An 18,850-nucleotide genomic window follows, 5' to 3' on the forward strand; every position below is an offset into this window, starting at 1 on the left:
TCTGTGACCGTTTGACCTTGATGGTCATGAGTGCTCATTCTAATTAAAAAATAAAATAAAATAAAGCTATTACCTGAAATATTGCCAAATAAATTATATTCTACATTCATTCATTCCTCAACAATGCACAGATTTCTGTGGAGATGGGGATGACCATTCCGTGTCTACACAGTATTACAGTGTGGGCTCCAAGCAAGCCAGATGCATTATGAACTATGGAATAATGGAAAGGTGTCAGGAACCCATTAGGCCTTCTCCATCTGCAGACAATATGCTATGATGAAAAGTGCTTGATGCATGTACCTTTACACTTTGCAGCTAGGCTACTGTCTTTGTTACGATGACATGTTAAACATTGGTGAATAAATGTTTGAAATAATTAAATATATTTTATCTATTCTAAACTATCTACCTCGGTACCTGCCTATCCTACTGTATCATTGACAGTATATACTGTCAATGTACTGTACACAGGTTCTAGTGCAACTGAATGGAACATTCCACATGTCCCACCTACTCTGTGGCCACGCAGCAGAGGTTGGTCCAAAGGCTTTAACATAGTAGGCGGAGTCAAGTAAAATCTTTGGTAGGCCTCGCCGATGCGTTTTCGTTTCGACCAATGCGTTCCTTTTCCTTCCTGTCGGCCTAGTTTTTTTCCGCCACGAGCCATCGAAGCCTACAGATTCGTAACGGGGTTTGCCTGGGTCAAGTTATAACTTAGAATACCTAGCAAGTGATCCGTGTGATCATTAAGTTATAAGGAAAAGCATAAGACTTTATTAGTTTTGTAAAGTGGTTGAAAAAATTGAAAATCGACGTCGACGACGGATATCAAGAGAACGACTGCATACCGGCAAACAAAGAAACCTTCTTTGAGAACAATTTATCCTCTCTTTAGTTAGCTATGAGTCATGTGGCCGTCGATAATGTACACGGTCTAGACCAGCAGGTAAGCGTAACTACTATTCATCTATTTTCTGTTACACTGTGTTCAATTGAAGTGTCGATGTCAAAAGTGCTGGATTGTTTCTGCTCTGTTCAATCTCCCAACTAGCAATGCTAGCATACTGCGTGGCCTCTTAATCTGCTAGGCAAAATGGAGGTTAGTGATGTGTGAAGGCTAGTCGCCGCTGGGTTAGTTACTAAAGTTGCTTATAATAATGTCTGTGACCCTAAAACAGCCAGAAGTTTTAACCATGTTTCTTGAGTATGAGTTTGTTTTTGAATTGAGCACTAGAACGAATCAGATGCAAGGTTGTTTTGCTTCACATTACGGGATCAAAAAGGTTATCTCAGCAAAATGCTAGCCACGTAGAAAGATTAGTAGTTGTGTAGCTAGCCGGCCGGCGTTGTCTTGTGCTACTTTCACGTGTGCTAAGCGCATTTTAAACGCATATACAGTAAGAAACAAACTATTAATGTTAAAAGAAACATGGTTATTGAGTATGATTTTTGTGAAAGTGCATTTAGCGATGTTGAAACGTTGCTTGGGGTGACACTAGAGATTCGAAATTCTAGGTTTTGGTTTGAATCGCTCACATTTCTCAATTATCGGCCTGCTTTTTCGGTTTCCCCACTGAAAACTGTATTTTATATGTGGTTGGGATGTGTAAACTGTATGCGAGGGTCACAAAATCACAAACTACATATCACGGGTGCAGTTTCAAAAAGACAAGTTATTTCACTTGAAGTGTTGAAAATGTGCCCATTTTTTCACCTTTCTTCCGGCGCAAGTTGACGTCACGCCGTGCCCCAGTCGGTATGCAGCATGAAGTAAAAATAATGATGAACCAATAAGCGTTTTTTTTTAAGTTATTGAACGGCAGTTACGACATCGTGATATTACGAAACCAGAGTAGTCCATGGTATTGCGTTTGGTAACACCAAACGTCTAGGCAGTTTTGCCTCTTCCATTGCAATCAATCAGCCTGTTTTCATACTAGTCAAACCCCCCCTTATTAGTTTGTGATGACATAGGTTGGGGCGCAGGGTTTTTTTTCTCCCCATAAGTTTACAGGGCATAATGTGCCTTTTGGGCTCTGCTGGGGGAACTTGTTTAATGGTGTAAACGGATGACTGCCCTTATGGTTATGCTTGGCAAGGGTGCAGAATTTGTCAGTAGCCTAGAATGTGGAGAATGTTGTTTGGTGTTGTCTTGATTTCTGTAGCAAGGTGATGTTTGAATCATTTTCATTTTTTGAGTCATTTTCATCACAATTGTTACCAATGAGATACTGGGCACTAGTGGTGTCAACAATGATCGATTCGGCGATCCGAATCGATGCGGGGCATGGACGACCCAGAATCGATCCGGCAAGTTCCAGAATCGATCCGGCAATTTTTTTAAAAAGTTTCAATTACTTCCATGGATATTTCGGGAGCAAGTGAATGTTGAATTAAATAAAAGCACTTCAAAACATTGCAGACTGATACAGAAAACAGGCAATACATTGTTGCTCAGTATCTGACTACTTGTATTGCCTCATCAAACATTTGCTTTGCTTTCAGTAGAAATGTAATGCATTGCAATGCATTGTAGAATTGGATCGGATCGCTACCTCCCGAATCGTGATCGAATCGGATCGTAAGGGCAGTGCCGATGCACACCACTACTGGGCACTTAGATCATTTAAGCTTACACACACAGACACTTTGTTTTCCTTTTGTGAAATATGAATTAGTTGATATTTGACATGCTGTACATGTGTGTACATTTTGCCATATTCACCTGAAATAAAACAAAGAGCTGTTTTGCCCCTTCATTGACCTTCTATATCATTTCTTTCTTCCTCTTCTTTCTTTTGGTAGCTTGCTGGTCTAGACTTGAACTCGGCCGACCTGCAGGGCGGAGGCACTGGCCGTAAGTATCGTACAATCATTTGTTTTCCCTAACCCATCGTACTTGGTTGTATAGTCCATCCTTTTGCTTAACACGTCCATGTCAATCTAAGCTGGTTTTATGAAATGGTATCACTTTATTAGTCGGTAGTGGGTGTATTGTGGAGGAGCATTGTTATCTGTGGCATTAATGTTCTAACGTGTTAACTGTGGCTGTGTCATCAGGACGTTACATTCCACCCCACCTACGGAACAAGGAGATCGGCAAGAATGGTAAGCCATATTCAAACCCCTCGGTGTAAAGGGCAGCAGCGGTGCAGGGGCTTGGGGACGGTAGGCCCAGTAGGATGTAATGCGGTTTTATTTATTCATTTTTATTAATAACGGCTGCTTAATTTAGTTCACAAATCCCATATTAAAGCAAAGTCATACTAATGACTTTGTCTGCTGCTAGCATACTGTATGCAATTATGTACACAATGAAGGTTAGGTTAGCCATAGCCATCTCTTTTGTTGGTTGATTAGCCCGTTACTTTTTTTGTTGTCTTTGGGTCAGATTCACCAAGATATGTTAGTGTTCATATCGAACAATGGTATACAGCCAAAAATGCTGTTTTTTTCTTTGTTAAACTCTGAGCCATTTTCATCCCATTTCCACCCTCTGAGTCCATATCATTCCACATTTGTGTGCATACATGGTCCATCGTTAATGTAGAGGATTATGCATAAACTGATTAAATGAGGGTACCTATGATTTCCTATGGTATCACTGTAGAGATGCGTAATGTGGAAGCATTCATTTTTTCCCGGGTGAGATATTGCACTGTGCTGAGACTGCAGGCGGCCGCAGTACTATTGGGGGGGGGGGGCGCAACTATGTGGCAACTATGTTTTCTCAGAGAAGGGAGATCTGACATTCAAAGGGGTTGTTCAGGTCTGTGATGTGACGAAAGTCCACCTGGGAAACTCAAACTCCAAACAGCACTCCACAGCACAAAGTGCTCACTGCACACAAGAAAATTGAATTCATGTTAAGGGTGTCTCAGTCGTGGAGGAGGACGTGGGAGAGCACTGGTTATTTACTCCCCCCACCAACCTCAAACCGGCAACCTTTGGGCTACAAGTGTGACGCTCTAACCGCTCAACCATGACTGCCCATGACTGTGATGATGGGTTCCATGTAGATACAGTGGACATGGACGCTAGAGCTTTTGACCTCTGCACTTGTCACATGACCCAAGGTCACGTGTGAGGCCGTTAAAGGTCTTAAAGGTGGTGCGTTTAAGGCAGCTGCTCTCACGGAAGCTGAAGCTGTATTCCACTGCTTAGGATTGGCACGCTGTGTTAAAGACGCAGTTTACATGCGTTTTATTTCTTTAAAAAAACACACACACACACACACAAACCCCGGTTTTGGCCTCTTGTTTCTCCTTGGGTTTTAGAAATCCCCTTTCAAAACTTCGGCTTTAAAAAGATCCCTTTGGAGGGGCTAAAACGCACCTGTCACAATGGTGTTTTTATTTTTATCCACATGCTGTGTTTCTACGTAAACTGATCAATATCTGTGTTGAAAAATATCAGTGTAACGAGCACCTACGTCTTGGTGGATACCTATTTGATCTGATGACCATATTTGGCGTGCACCAAAAGACAAGAAATGGCTTGGTAGTGTAGTCTTTTCAACTTCAACTCTTTTATCCAAATAATCTTAGTTATTTTAGGCACCGGTTATTGGTTACAGCGATGTGGGATTGGGTGCCTTGCTCAAGGGCACTTGAAGTGCCATGGAGTGGAAGGGTGGGACTCAAACCTACAACCCCCTGACCCATCTCCTTAACCACTAGGCCACAGATTCCACACGGCTGATACCCATGTTATGCAGTAGAGAATTACTCTGATGCAAGTGGTTTTGTCAAAAGGGATTAGGGTAGCTCAGAGTGTTAAGTTTATCTGAAAGTCTTAATATTTATCAGTTGACACCATTGGCAAGGGAGCAAGGACAAGAGGTAGAGGGCAGTACTATGCATTTCCAACCATCCTTCCATCCATCCAACTCATCCCAAACAGATACCCAAGCTTGAAATAATCTGTCCAAAATCAGATAAGTGGTTAATCAAATTTGAAATGCCTGAAAATGAACTCTGGATTTCTTGTGCTACCCTCCATGGACCGTAGCTACTCTAAATTTGGATGAGCAGAGTGTAGTTGTCTGTTCAGACCAGAAGCAGGATGGTTTCTCGCAAAAAGATGCAGTGTATCATCAAAACAGAAACCGCCATGCATTTCCCCAGGACGGCACATGTCACAATCTTGGCCCCTTTTGTCAAATTTCGTCTTTTTCGCTGTGCGTTTTTTCTTTCTTTTCTATTTTCATCACCCATTGTAGAATAATCTTTCCTGACGATATATTCTTTTCTTTTTAGCAGGAAATGCATATGCCTCTGTCAACCAGAGTGGGTTCTCAGTTGGCCCTGGAAGTAGTTGTAAGTGTCTCTTCTGACAGTCTGTTCTCTTTTTAGGCTTTTATTGCCTTTTAAGCAGACAGGTCACTACAGGCGTGACGGGAAGTTATTGGGAGAGCGAGGGTGGAGATTAGGAAATAACAGCCTAGATTCTAAACTGGGGTGAATTTCTCAAAACCAAAGTAGCTTACTACATTAGCTACTTCATTGCTTTCAATGCATTTTCCCATTGGCAACTACCGAAGTTGCTAACAGGCTAACAACTTCCCTTTTGAGAAACTCAACCCTGGTTTGCTGGGTCTATTGTACACAGCGATGTCAACCTGGATCCAGAAGCTCTATTCTAGTTCCACATATTTCAAATGACCTGGTTTTACCTCTCCTAATAGGGCAATTGGACCGGTAAAACTAGGTCTTTTGGGAAATGTGCCACTGGATTTTAGCCTCTGAATCCAGGTTGCCCATCACTGATTGTACAAGTCCGAAGTAGGCAGCCAGGTGTATGTGCATGCACGTAAACTCAATCCAGATTTGTAAGAAGTGTCTAGTGCCATATCTTATTGACAATGAGAACTGTAACAGCAAGTAATGGCGGGAAAACAACATGATCACGGTAGCCACTTTGAATCAGAGTTGGCAAAACATCAAACTAGCGTCAACAGCCATAGCACGTAAATATCGCATTTTTGTAGGACAGACAGTTGTGAGGACACTCCTTGTTGGACAAGTGCATGATGCAGTCCACGGGGGAATGGGGTGTTGACCGACTAATTGTGTAATGACAAAAGGTGTGAACTTGGCTCCTACGCTGGTGTGAATTGTGTGTAAATCGGCAACAATTGATACTACTGTCCCTGAAGAACAATGACCATGAGTATCGCAGTCAGACAGCGTGCCAAGCATGCCATTATCTGCCCATGCCACCCGCATGCAATTGGGTGGTTTGAAGATTTGAATGAACATTGTGCCCAGGTTTCAGGGTCATTATGAAACGATGTATAAACCTCCCAAGGTTTACCCAGGAGGAATGCGTTTTTTTTTCTTGGCCAGGGCCCACTTACAAGAGATTGCTATATGCGACTTCCTTAAAAGTAAAGGAGAAAGAAAAGCCCTCCATGGACCTAGAAAACATCCCCCACCCTTTTTTCCTTTCTTTTCCTCTCTCCTGCAAACTATATAAATGTTTTGTCTTTTGTCAGATTCCCCTGGATGGGATGGAGGTCGCTCCAACGGCTTTGTGAATGGCTACCATGACAACCGCATGAATGGGGGTCGCGGCGGCTTCGATGGTCGTGGCGGTGCCATGCGTCAGGACCGCGGTGGCGGCCGTGGCGGATTCCGTGGCAGAGGTGGAAGCACCTACAACCCTGTTCAGCCCATGCCAAACGCTGGTGAGCCTTTCCCCCCTTTGTCTCTTAGCGTAGTAGAATGCTTCCTTCACATCCCCTTGGATCAATAGTGTTTCTATTCTACCACTGTTTACACATCGTAACGGTGTTAACAATAGAATGAAGTATTACGAAGTGGTGGTGATGTTTCTGACATGCTCAGAGGAAACGCTAACTCATTGTTTTGTGAGGTGGTGATGATGTTTCTGACCGACGTGCGTATAAGAAATGCTAAGTCATTGGTTGGTTTCTTCCCCCTTCATTGGTGTTTGTGTCAGGATTCGGCAACGACAATGGTGGTGGCTGGAACGTCCAGAAGGACGCTTACAGCAGCTTCGCTAACCGCAGCGACCGCGGCAAGTCTGCTTTCGACCGCAGCTCCACAAGGGGAAGGTGAGGGTGCCCACATGATAACTTCAACGCTGATAATTACTGTGATTACAATATCCCTGACATCTGTTTGTAATTCCTTATTTGTACTATTGTTGGCAATTGGTCATTCACTTCTACGACACTAATTCGTTATTTAACTCGAGTTAAGCTGTTACCTTTTTGTCGACAATCTTGTGACCATTGGTCTGGAGACCGTTTGTTTCCACATACTACATCAGTTAATCTGTGTTCTATTTCATTGGGGTAGGTATGAGCGCGGAGGCTTTGGTGGTGGTGGTGGTGGAAACAGTCGCTGGGTGGAGGACAGCAGAGAGGAAGAGGACTGGTCCAAACCCCTCTCTCGCAACGAGCGCACGGAGAAGTGAGTTTTATACAGAGTTTCTAAACCTTTCGATGTTCTACACTACAGTGTCGGCAGTCAGAAGCACTGCCTTACCACGGTGTCTTAACTCAATGGTGTATCATTTCTCTTTACCCCTTTCTTTCCAGTGAGCTCTTCGCTGGTGGCAACACCGGAATCAATTTTGAGAAATATGATGACATTCCAGTGGAGGCAACAGGACACGACAGTCCCAGCCCCATCAGCGATGTAAGTTTACTACAGCTTGTGATCTTTACATCTGGTTGCGTCATAAAGTCTGAAGAAGCGGTTATATTTGTTCTACAGTTTGTTGTTAAATGTGATGCGCTTAGTGTTCTTCATCGCTGCCGTTAATGCTTAGTACACTGTACTTTCGTCGTAGAAATGTCTGCATAAATATTTGCACAAGGGTGGTTTTCGGCCCCATTGCATGTATAACCCTGCCAATAAAATGACTTTTTGTATGATATTCTGATTTTGTTTCTGCCAGTTCCAAGATGTGGAGATGGGAGAGATCATCATGGGCAACATAGCTCTGAGCCGCTACACGCGCCCCACCCCCGTGCAGAAGCACGCCATCCCCATCATCAAGAACAAGAGAGACCTGATGGCCTGCGCACAGACAGGTACGTGTGTTCTGCATAGCCGCACAAGACTGCCTTGACACTACTCCCAGGTCGACGAGTCTACCAAGTAAAGCGGCGGTGGGGAACCCATGTCTCCACGGACGTTTACGGCCCTTGAGGCGTCTTACCTGGCCCCCCCGACAATTTTTAATGGTTAAGCAGTTTCACATGAAAGATGACGTGTACTGTAAAGAAATGTTAGAAATTACAGTTGCAATGCAATCAAGTTACATAGTTGAGGTCTGTTATTTTTAAAGGTGGCCGGCTTCAATATAGGACTTAAGTGCAGGGGGAAATCCTGGTTTGTGTTCACAGCATGGCCCTTGAGGGACTTGATCAAATTTGAAGTGGCCCCTTGAATGAAAACGGTTCCTCACTCCTGAAGTAAAGTAATGTTAATATAAGCAATAAAAAGTGTGCTCATTGTGTTCTATCAACGTTGGGGGGGGAAAAGCAATGCAATGTAATATTACACGGTTTGCAAAAAGTTATAGATAAAAGATATTTGGCTTTCAGGTGAAATGTCAAGATAAACCCTAAAACAAAAGCCACAGGCCCTCACCCTTAACTTCCATCTTCAAGCAAAGAGCCGCCGTAGCACTTACTTAAAATGTCCTTGTAGGAAGCTAAATATCCTTTTGGGAGCCCTGTATTAAGAGGTGTGTGTGTGTGTGTGTGTGTGTGTGTGTGTGTGTGTGTGTGTGTGTGTGTGTGTGTGTGTGTGTGTGTACTCCAGGTTCTGGGAAGACTGCTGCGTTCCTGCTGCCAGTGCTGAGCCAGATCTATACTGAGGGCCCAGGAGAGGCTCTGCAGGCCGCCAAGAACAGCGCCCAGGTAATACCCCAGCAGGGGCCTGGATGTCGTGTGTGTTTGTGGTTGTTGTGTTGTGTTGTGTGTGTGTGTGTGGTTTTAACATGTTTTTTTTTATTTGTGTTAAATCAACATCTCAGTAGATTTTTCAACTAACAGACGGATGTTTCAGATATAGTTTTTGCTTCACTGCTGTTGTGTAATCGTTGAATGGCACCCCTGCAGGACAACGGAAGATACGGCCGGCGTAAGCAGTACCCTCTGGCCCTGATCCTGGCCCCCACCAGAGAGCTGGCTCTTCAGATCTACGACGAGGCCCGGAAGGTAACAGATCACTCTACTGCAAAATACAATGAAACGCCACTATTATTGCACAACACCATGTCGGTCAGTTGGAAACTGGTTTTCTGTTTGAAGGCTTTGCGGGCAACATTGCCATTGTTGCTGTACACATGTGTTGTAAAGTACGCATGCACTGATGTGCTGTATTTGGTTCTAATGCGGTTCAACCCTCTTTTCATAGTTTTTTTTGCTGTATTTTGTTGTTATTCTTCTGGATGTATCAGAGTTTGTGTTGAATGTTTTCTCTGGCTTTCTCTCAGTTTGCGTACCGTTCCCGTGTGCGTCCGTGCGTGGTGTACGGAGGAGCGGACATCGGCCAGCAGATCCGCGAGCTGGAGCGTGGCTGTCACCTGCTGGTGGCCACGCCTGGCCGTCTGGTGGACATGATGGAGAGAGGAAAAATTGGCATGGACCACTGCTGGTACGGTTAGAGAGAAAAAAACACGCACATCCGTCTCAAAAAAATTTGGGTGCAGGACCAGAAAAAATACCATGGAAAAAATTGAAAGAAAAGTCCGCGACACCAAGCTCCCGTTGCTTATTTTTAATGTGACGTTTCGGGCGTGCTGCCCGAAACGTCACATTAAAAATAAGCAACGGGAGCTTGGTGTCGCTGACTTTTCTTTCAATTTTTTCCACTGCTGGTACGGACCTTTACTGGGTTTGCCAGTTCAGCTTGAAGAAAAAAAAGATCTTAAACCATCTTAGACTGGGAGAGGGCATTACTTTTTTCCTTTTTTAAAAGCCTGACTCTAACAATTCTTCCAATTTCATAACTTCATAAGCTTCATCTGGCTTCTTTTGGGGACCTGTTCATTACGTCATAACATGTAAATGAACTGACTAAAAGTAGTGCAATGAAATAAATCAACAAAATTCACATGGCTAAACATGACCTGGCTTTTTCTCCCTGCAGTTACCTGGTGCTGGACGAGGCTGACCGCATGTTGGACATGGGTTTCGAGCCGCAGATCCGGCGCATCGTGGAGCAGGACACCATGCCCCCCAAGGGGGTGCGCCAGACCATGATGTTCAGCGCTACCTTCCCCAAAGAGATCCAGGTGAGACCATGGACGAGTATGCTTTGGTTTTTCTTTGTTTTGGTTTTCTTTTCGGGATGGGGTTGCATATAATATTTTTTAAATTACGGTATTCTTAAGTCCTTTGGGTTTCTGCAAACCAGATAAAAATAATTAATATCATGGCAAAGAGTCTGTGCTTTGCAAATATTCCCTATGTATGACAGTTTTACAAGGACGTACCTGACATGGATGTGGATATTGCTGACTACGTTTCCCATGAACAACCTGTGCACACACTACATGACCCGTTTTCTTCAATATGTGACTGTTTTCTTCATAATATGTATAGATGTGTATTTTATGTCTGGTCCATATCTGCATGTGGCCATTAAATGTGCTATGCTACACCCTGTGCACCGTATGACAGATCCTGGCGCGGGACTTCCTGGAAGACTACATCTTCCTGGCGGTGGGGCGCGTGGGCTCCACCTCAGAGAACATCACCCAGAAGGTGGTGTGGGTGGAGGAGGGCGACAAGAGGTCCTTCCTGCTCGATCTGCTTAACGCCACAGGTAAATACACGGGGACGAGAGTCACCCTGTTTTTGTTTCTTTTATTATTCTTTTTTTTAACTTTGTGGGGCTGTGGCCAAAAAAAATGTTCTTGACGTCAGAATTAAAATGTTGTAAAGGTCACTTAAGGGGGCGGAGAGGCATAAAACTATGTAGCCAAAAAATAATATTCTTGGTGCTGTATTATATAAAACATTGTATTGATATGGAGGTTGGAGACCGATCTCAATTGATATGGGATGTAAATTGTCAGTTTTGATTAAGATGTTAATTTTCGCAGACGACACAACCATAGTATGAATACTAGAATGAATAACTAACTACCCTACACAAAGCACCCTAAATCTAGTTTGGCTGTTTTTTACGACTGTTGTATGGAATACTCTCCATTTTATAACGATGAAAGGGAAAGTTGCTTTAGTTATTATTAGGTCCTTGGTTAATACTATGCAATGTTTTTGATGTGGATAACGTTACAAAAAAACGCGAAAGTTTATTGCGAGGTTTGGTTTTATTTAAAGTCATACCCAGCGAGGTCCAGGACCAAACTGGGGAGAACCTTGCAAAGCCTGGTGAGTTTAACCCTTTATTATCCTCATCCTAGTGGAGGCACAGAATGCCCATCCCATCCCATTGACATCTGTGCTTGTCTTTTCTTTCTTTTTGTAAAGCAAAAAGTTTACTTTAGTGACTTTTTTCAAATTATTATTATTTATTTTGAATGTGTATGGGGTTTTTTTCCCTAAAAAAAATGTTCATTTAGGAATTTTGTCACTTTGTAGTGGATTATGTGTTTGGTTATTTAATGTTTTGCATCCATCGTGAAATTCCATGTTCCCTACATTTCCAATATTCTCACGATTTGTCTTTTGAATTTGGTCTTCACCTCACCTTTCCTGGCTACCTGTATTTTATCCTCCACAATATATATTTTTTAATCTTAGAAACTGGTGATGAGGCTAAAATGAGGTCTGCATATTAGTGGGCCTTCAAATGCTTTTATTACTTGGCCTCGTTCACAATTGGCTGCGGTTATGACCATATATATATTTATTTTTTCATTTTTTTAACCAATATTACACTATACTACACGTATTACACATTATTTTTATTATTTGACAATATTACACGTACCTGCTTACAGTTGCCATGGATACACGTCGTTGGCCACTTGTCAGGGTTCCCACTGGTCATGGAATTCCTGGATTATCATGGAAATTCAGGAGGTTTTTCCAGTCATGGAAAGTCATGTAATTTGAGCGTTTTGTCTGGGCAGTCAGGGAATATCATTGAACTTTTACAGTAATGTGCTTTTGTTTTGTCTGAAATACTTCCCACAACATTCCAATTCCAAAAACGTCAAGAAACTTCTCAATTCAGGCAAACATGCCTGGAAATTGCAGAAGAGTTTTGACTGAAAATGGCAATTTGAAAGATGGACTGCTGCAAATTGATGACCACAGAGATAAATGTCCAATATTTTGGGCATTTAGTTTTACGAGAGGTCGTGGAAATTCTGTTTAATAGTCAGGAAAAATCATGGAATTTTATGTCCGACATGGCGTGGGAACCCTGACTTGTGCATGATGGCTGAATGAATCCTCTTTGTTGTGTTTGTGTTCCTGTACGCTATTAGCCTGGCTGTGTTGCACAACTCCCCTGAACCCCACTCACCAAATCTCTACTTCAGTTTTTCCCCCTTCCTTCCCATTAATTCCAACATCTCTAGCATTTCACACAGCACCTTTTTACAAACCAGGAAAACAAAATGAAGTCTGCAACTCCCGGCTCTGGTTAATGATTTTGTTTTTATTCATACACCCACTAAAGGGAGCCTGGTGTAGCAGACTATAGTTTTGTTTTCTTTGTATATTCCCATTTTCAGCTCCCAGAAATTTGAGGAATTTTACATGTTTAATTTTTGTGCTGTTTATTGTTTTTTGTTGTTGGTTTTTTTTTTTTACAAAGCAATATGTGTGTTTTCATAAGTTCTATCTTTTTACAAATCAGCGATCTCTTCTCTCGCCTCTCAGGTAAGGAGTCTTTGACGCTGGTGTTCGTGGAGACCAAGAAGGGAGCGGACGCCCTGGAGGACTTCCTGTACCGCGAGGGCTACGCCTGCACCAGTATCCATGGCGACCGCTCCCAGAGGGACCGCGAGGAGGCGCTGCACCAGTTCCGCTCCGGCCGCTGCCCCATCCTGGTGGCCACAGCAGTACGTATGCATTTACTACACCATAAGAAAACTAATAATGACACTGCATGTACAGGGTTTATAAATGACCCCTTCATTCAGCTGCTCATTGTTAAAAAATGTCATGTTTTGTTGACTTTATTTTTGCCGTTAGTTAAACGTGAAATGTCGCTGCATGTGTGGGAATTTGTTGAACTTATAATTCGAGGAAAGAAGTCAACACACTTCTCGTCGTGTAGTGTAAAAGTGAACTCAAGTGGCTATTTCATGGTTGTCCTTTGGGCTCGTACAACTACACTGTGCTTGTGGTTACTTTTGTCAAATGAAAGAGAATGCCATTGCATGTTTTGCCATTGAACACAGCTAAGGGGAGATCTGTCTTTTGTTTCCCTCCAGGTGGCTGCGAGAGGACTGGACATTCCTCACGTCAAGCACGTCATCAACTTCGACCTTCCCAGTGACATTGAGGAGTACGTCCATCGTATTGGCCGCACAGGCAGAGTAGGAAACCTTGGTAAGCTCATTTCAATTCACTCTTCTACAATAAGTTAAAGAAATGTAAATCCCCTTGTGCGTATGGTTAGAGCAGTCTGAGGTGGAAATTCAAGTATCCTGGCCAACTTATCGCCGTCTTAAACTCCAACATTGTATTGAATGTTGTGCAAATGTAGGTGTGATTTGTTTGTAGTTTAAAAAAAGTTCCCCAAAATAGTCATTATATTTAAGTCAGTGTCAGGTCACGCGACCTAAAATAAATATTTTAAAAAATTGGAGCCTTGAGTGCCTCAGAGTTCCTCTGTCTTGCACATGTTTGAGAGTCCCTACACCGATGGGCACCAAGGAACTAAAGCTGGACAACTACCTCCTTGTTTTCTACCTCAATGTACGTTTTGGTGACCCAATGAATTCTTTGTTGTGCGTTGGTGCAGGCCTGGCCACCTCGTTCTTCAACGATAAGAACAGCAACATCACCAAAGACCTGCTGGACCTGGTGGTGGAAGCCAAGCAGGAGGTGCCGTCCTGGCTGGAGAGCCTGGCCTTCGAGCACCAGCACAAGAGCAGCAGCAGGGGACGCTCCAAGGGGTAACGAACGCCACTAAAGATTTATTTAAGAGTTGTATTATTCTGCCCTACAAAGCAAAAAGGCAGTAACTGCACAAAGCTCCAAACTGAGTAAAATGACTATTAAATGATGCTGCAATCCAGTCTAAGTAGTTTTGGGGAGATAATTGACATTCAGCACTTTTGTTACTTTATATTACCACCTTTTGTGCAGATGAATCATTTTATTTAAATTTAAACTTTGATATATATGTCATTAAAGTCATAGTAACTCATTTTCCACAACAACGCAGTTACTGCCTTTTTGCTTTGTAGGGCAGTATTGTCGTCGTCAAAAGAGAAGGCAACTAAACTGTTTGGAGTACAACTGTACTCCAGGCCGCTGTGTGTCTACACGCCGCCATCCTAACATCACTGCGGTCCGTGCTAGTCTGGGCCCGTAGTGATGAACACTAGATGCTGCGTTGACCACTCCTTTGTATTGGAGCAAATGACTGGGCCCTGCCGTGGCCAACCGGCAGGGCACTCGCCTGCCATGCGGCTGACCCGGGTTCCATTCCCGGCCCGGGTCCTTTGCCGACCCCTCCTCATCTCTCTCCCAATTTGTTTCCAGTCCACCTCTCACACCATCATCCTATCAAATAAAGTTGAAAAAGACCAACAAAAATAAAACAACTGGACAAAGAACAAATGACTGAAGTCGCATCGCTGCCATGGTTAGCCGGTGTATTCCTGCAATCAGTTGGTGACCAGGCGATACACACATTATCCTGCAGGTGGCGGTAACCTCTAAAAGAAATATCAATGTATCGACCCCAAGACTGGGGCGCCTGGAATTGGGCCTCACCAAAGTGAGTCTAGTGAATCTAGTGTTCATCTCTATGGTGTGGACCCCATTTCTCAAATGCATTGTTGCTAACCACTTGGAAACTTACATGGTTGCAATGCAATTTCCCATTAGGAACTAACTAACATGGTTGGCATTAAAAGAATGGCTTTGAGAAACACATACAGAAGAATGCTCTAAGGGACACCACTATCGGCACCATTTATTCACTGCAGATCCCATGATTTTTCCTTGCATTTTGGAAAGGGCACACTGTTTTTTAACTGGATCCCTCTCAGCTGTTATTGTGACCTTGGACTGACTTTGCGACTGTGTGTGGTGTTCACCTTTACAGAAGGTTCTCTGGCGGCTTCGGAGCGAGGGACTACAGGCAGACCAGCGGAGGAGCCGGAGGAAGCAGCTTCGGTAGCCGTGGCACCCGCGGCGCTGGCAGCCACAGCGGCAACCGAGGATTTGGCGGCGGTAAGGGTCAGTCGCCTTTTCAAATCAATTGAATCACCCCCTTTCTCTATCGCTCACGCTCCATCACGTTCATACTCTCTACCTTCCTCCCATTTCATCAATTCATCTCACAGCTATTAGAAACCAATTATGAATCCTCAAAGCGTCACAAGATTCACTTAAATTTACATTTTTAGAAACTGGGTATTTGAACGGTAGTACTTCACTTCAATGAAGAACAAACGACATCTCATGACATGTTCATCCATTCATCTTTTCCAAGTCGTGTTGAATAAGCACTTGTACACGGTGATTTTGTTATGTAATGTAAGTTTCTGAGACGCCCTCGTGTCTTTTCTCTTTCTAGGTGGCTTTGGAAACTTCTACAGCAACGACGGCTATGGTGGAAGCTACAACCAGCAGCAATCAGTTGACTGGTGGGGCAACTGATTCGACCAACTTTTACCCCCTCCTTATTCAGAACACCTAGCTGACCTGATCCCCTGGCCCCTTCTTCCTCCACCACCCCTTTGAACCACCACTCCACACCAGTTCACGGGCTGATCCAGCCACCACCACCCCCCCCACACATAATTGAATGGGAACCACATGATGCCCCAGAAGAGAATAACCATGTGTTTTCACATCAGAACCCTCTTTGTATATTATCAAGTGAGATTCTTTGTGTTGACTTCTTCGGGAGACGAGGAAGTGGCTGGCTAGCATGAAGAAAACATAAGGAAAAAAAAAACATATCTGCACATTGCTTGTCAAGAGGATGACCTCTTTTTCTTTCTTTTTTTGCTTGGGGTGTTCCGTGGCACAAAAGGTGAATGATTTAAAGTCTGAGGTTGTTCGTTGTTTGTAAGACAAAGAATCACTTGATAATGTACTGTTCTTTTTTACGTTTTCCTTAATTTGAGTAACATCCGTTCTCTTTTTTTTTTTTTTTTTTTCCAAAATGCTGTATTCACTGGCAACAGACTATACACTCATTTTTCCTTTTAAATATATCTTTGCGTAACAACGTCAAATAATTGAGCTCGTATCAAATCAAACCTTGGCAAATGTTTTGTGAGATAATGACTCCAGCCAGTCGTTGTTCCATTTTGAACTTCAAATTTTGTTAGCCATCCTGTGGTGCCATCATAGGCGTTTCCTTCTGGGAAATGGGAGATAGCTTGCAAAATGCATTTCAAAATAAGATTTAATCAGTTGACTCATTTCTTTAAAAAGAATACCCAACAGATTTCTTTGAACTAGCCATTCCAGTTTGTTTTGTTTTTGTTTCTCAGTCATTTAAAAAAGATCTCCATTTGTTTACAGAGCTGCAAAAGCACTTGATGCTTGAACTTAACAGCCATTCAACCAGAGGCTGCTGGTTTGTTTAAAAAAAAAAAACAAGGAAAAAAACTAGCACGGATGGTTTGTTATTTAAGTAGTGCATTCTTACTTGAACTGTATAAAAAAATGCAATAGACTTGGAAGTTAAAAATATATATATATTATATTTCTTAATCACACAGAGGTTGGTATTGTAAATGAACGCGCCATATTTGCAAAAGTGGAATGGCTACTGGTGGCGAAGAAGTAGTAGAGTGCGTCACTGCAGCTCCTTACTGCTGGTCCCATGCTAGTGTTTTTTGGTCAAGAGGGTGAGGTTTTTTTTGTTTTTTTCTCAAATATTCTCACTACACAATCACTTTTTTTTTTTTTTGGCAAGCTGCGTTTAAACTGAAATGAAAGGAGGCCTAGGCTTAGTTATAGGAAGACTGTGCCTGCTCAGCACCGGAGCAAGGCTGGACGGCCCCAGTTTTTCTTCTCCATCTCTTGAAGTCGTCCGAAAGGGCTGAGATGTCGGCGGTATGAACGAACGAACGTGCACAACCGGACTTAGAGGCGAAGTTGTTCTTGGTTGTAAAGTAATTTCTTTTAAGCCAGGATATGACTGCTGTGTTTCCACCGCCGAGTGGGTGGGTGCTGTTATCATTCTTAATTCCTGACTGTTCCAATCCCCGTACTGACTGTGCTTTCTGGCAGCTAATGTAAGGAAATGAGTTGTGTGGCTGCAGTGTACTGCGGAGACATCGGTGGCTAAGGGGAATGATTATTGGGGGGGGTAGGGTCCTTCACCGCACCCCCCTCGACAAGTGGCATCTTTCTCAAGGAGAAAGCTATTTGGGAGTGGGCATGAACAGTCTTTTCTTTGACTGAAGTGCAATAGATTCACTTTCAAACTGTGTTGTGCCTTGACATTTCAGATGAAGTTAAAAAAAAAAAACATTCTTAGCCCAACAATCAGTGCACTGACAGCATTGTGGTAACGACTTAACGTGACTCTTCGAGTTTGGGCTGTGTTCTCTTACATTAAATCCTTTTGAGTTTTAGTTGAAAAAGAAAAGGTATTTTATTGCACCTGTGCAGTTTTATAGATGTCTCATACATGTACTTGTGTGTAAAAGATTGCGCAGACGCAGCTTGTTTACAAGAGGTTATGGTTCTCAGTATTTTTTTTTTTTTTTTTTATACCTGGGTTTGTTTTTGGGACCAGGGAATTGGCAGTGGAGAATTTAGCCATTTGCACAGATAACTAGATTCTACTTTTGCTGCTAGGCTGTGTAATTTATTAAGCATTTTTGAAAAGTATTTATTTTTATATGCCTAAAAAAGTGATACTTTCGATAAACTTGACCAAAAGACGGTAAAAACACTGGCACTTGAATGTTAGTCACCTGAGTGATAGTTGTTTTACGGAAATAGTGTGAGGAGTGAGTGTCAACTATTTGGCTTTGAGTGCATTTTGGCTAAGTGTGCATTTTGATCGAATTTAAATTGGCTGTCAAAATTTGAAAGAAAATACCATAATACCATGCCAAGGTTTGGACAGAAAAAAAGTTAAAACAGTACATTTTGTCAGTGACTTTCTTTTCTTTTCATTTTTTAAAAAATATATAAAGCCCTTTCCCCCTACCCTACCTCCTTGTTATGACTGGCTCGTGAGTATGTGGAAACATGTGGTGTGTACTATATATATATAATGTTGGAATAGATTTTTTTGGGCATCTTGGAAGGATGTGTCTCATAAGGGATGCATCTAGGAAGGGTGCGTTTCAGAAGGATGCGTCCTGTGAAGGACGAGTCCTTATTGTGTTTTTTTTGGTACTCTAGAAGCCAAGTGAGAATTTTTATTGGCCTTCTCACCGCCAGTAGTGGTTAGCGATTGCTTTATGTAGCAGTGTAGATACTGTGCACTACATAAAGACAACTTGTCAATTGTAAAATTTTACTTCATTAAAAAAAGACATTGCAAATATATACCAAAGGTGTTTGTTTCTTTGTAAATATTTAGGTGTTAAAATGTTCCAGTATACGTTAATGGACCTTTGTCGGATGGGGAAAATGGCATAGGATGACACAACACAAAATACATCTTACTGAAACACGCAGCTGCCCAAGTGGGCTATGTTTTTTTAGAGAAACAAATTTGACTCT

General features: G+C 42.6%; 1 protein-coding gene across 4 annotated transcripts; it reads left to right on the forward strand.

Moving 5' to 3' along the window:
• Nucleotides 1-578: 578 nt before the first annotated feature.
• Nucleotides 579-18,673, forward strand: ddx3xb (DEAD-box helicase 3 X-linked b). Of its 4 annotated transcripts, none has more exons than XM_063212303.1 (19): nucleotides 579-949; nucleotides 2,809-2,860; nucleotides 3,064-3,111; nucleotides 6,500-6,691; nucleotides 6,967-7,081; nucleotides 7,329-7,442; nucleotides 7,571-7,670; nucleotides 7,933-8,068; nucleotides 8,805-8,902; nucleotides 9,104-9,202; nucleotides 9,481-9,641; nucleotides 10,137-10,281; nucleotides 10,670-10,814; nucleotides 11,336-11,386; nucleotides 12,848-13,029; nucleotides 13,405-13,522; nucleotides 13,938-14,091; nucleotides 15,252-15,385; nucleotides 15,726-18,673. In XM_063212303.1, the coding sequence occupies exons 1-19, from the start codon at nucleotides 905-907 to the stop codon at nucleotides 15,806-15,808; spliced, it is 2,172 nt and encodes a 723-aa protein (XP_063068373.1). In that variant the 5' UTR covers nucleotides 579-904; the 3' UTR covers nucleotides 15,809-18,673. The 4 variants fall into 4 exon arrangements, with proteins under 4 accessions (XP_063068373.1, XP_063068374.1, XP_063068375.1 ...); XM_063212304.1 differs by having other exon boundaries at nucleotides 15,252-15,379; XM_063212305.1 differs by lacking the exon at nucleotides 11,336-11,386 and having other exon boundaries at nucleotides 581-949.
• Nucleotides 18,674-18,850: the final 177 nt, after the last annotated feature.

Source organism: Engraulis encrasicolus, chromosome 12, assembly GCF_034702125.1.
Source record: "Engraulis encrasicolus isolate BLACKSEA-1 chromosome 12, IST_EnEncr_1.0, whole genome shotgun sequence".
NCBI lineage: Eukaryota > Metazoa > Chordata > Actinopteri > Clupeiformes > Engraulidae > Engraulis > Engraulis encrasicolus.

Coding starts and splice junctions, on each gene's coding strand:
- ddx3xb (XM_063212303.1), top strand. CDS start 905: ATGAGTCATGTGGCCGTCGATAATGTACACGGTCTAGACCAGCAG. Junction 3,112..6,499: donor CAAGGAGATCGGCAAGAATG/GTAAGCCATATT, acceptor GTCTTTTGTCAG/ATTCCCCTGGATGGGATGGA. Junction 13,523..13,937: donor AGGCAGAGTAGGAAACCTTG/GTAAGCTCATTT, acceptor GCGTTGGTGCAG/GCCTGGCCACCTCGTTCTTC.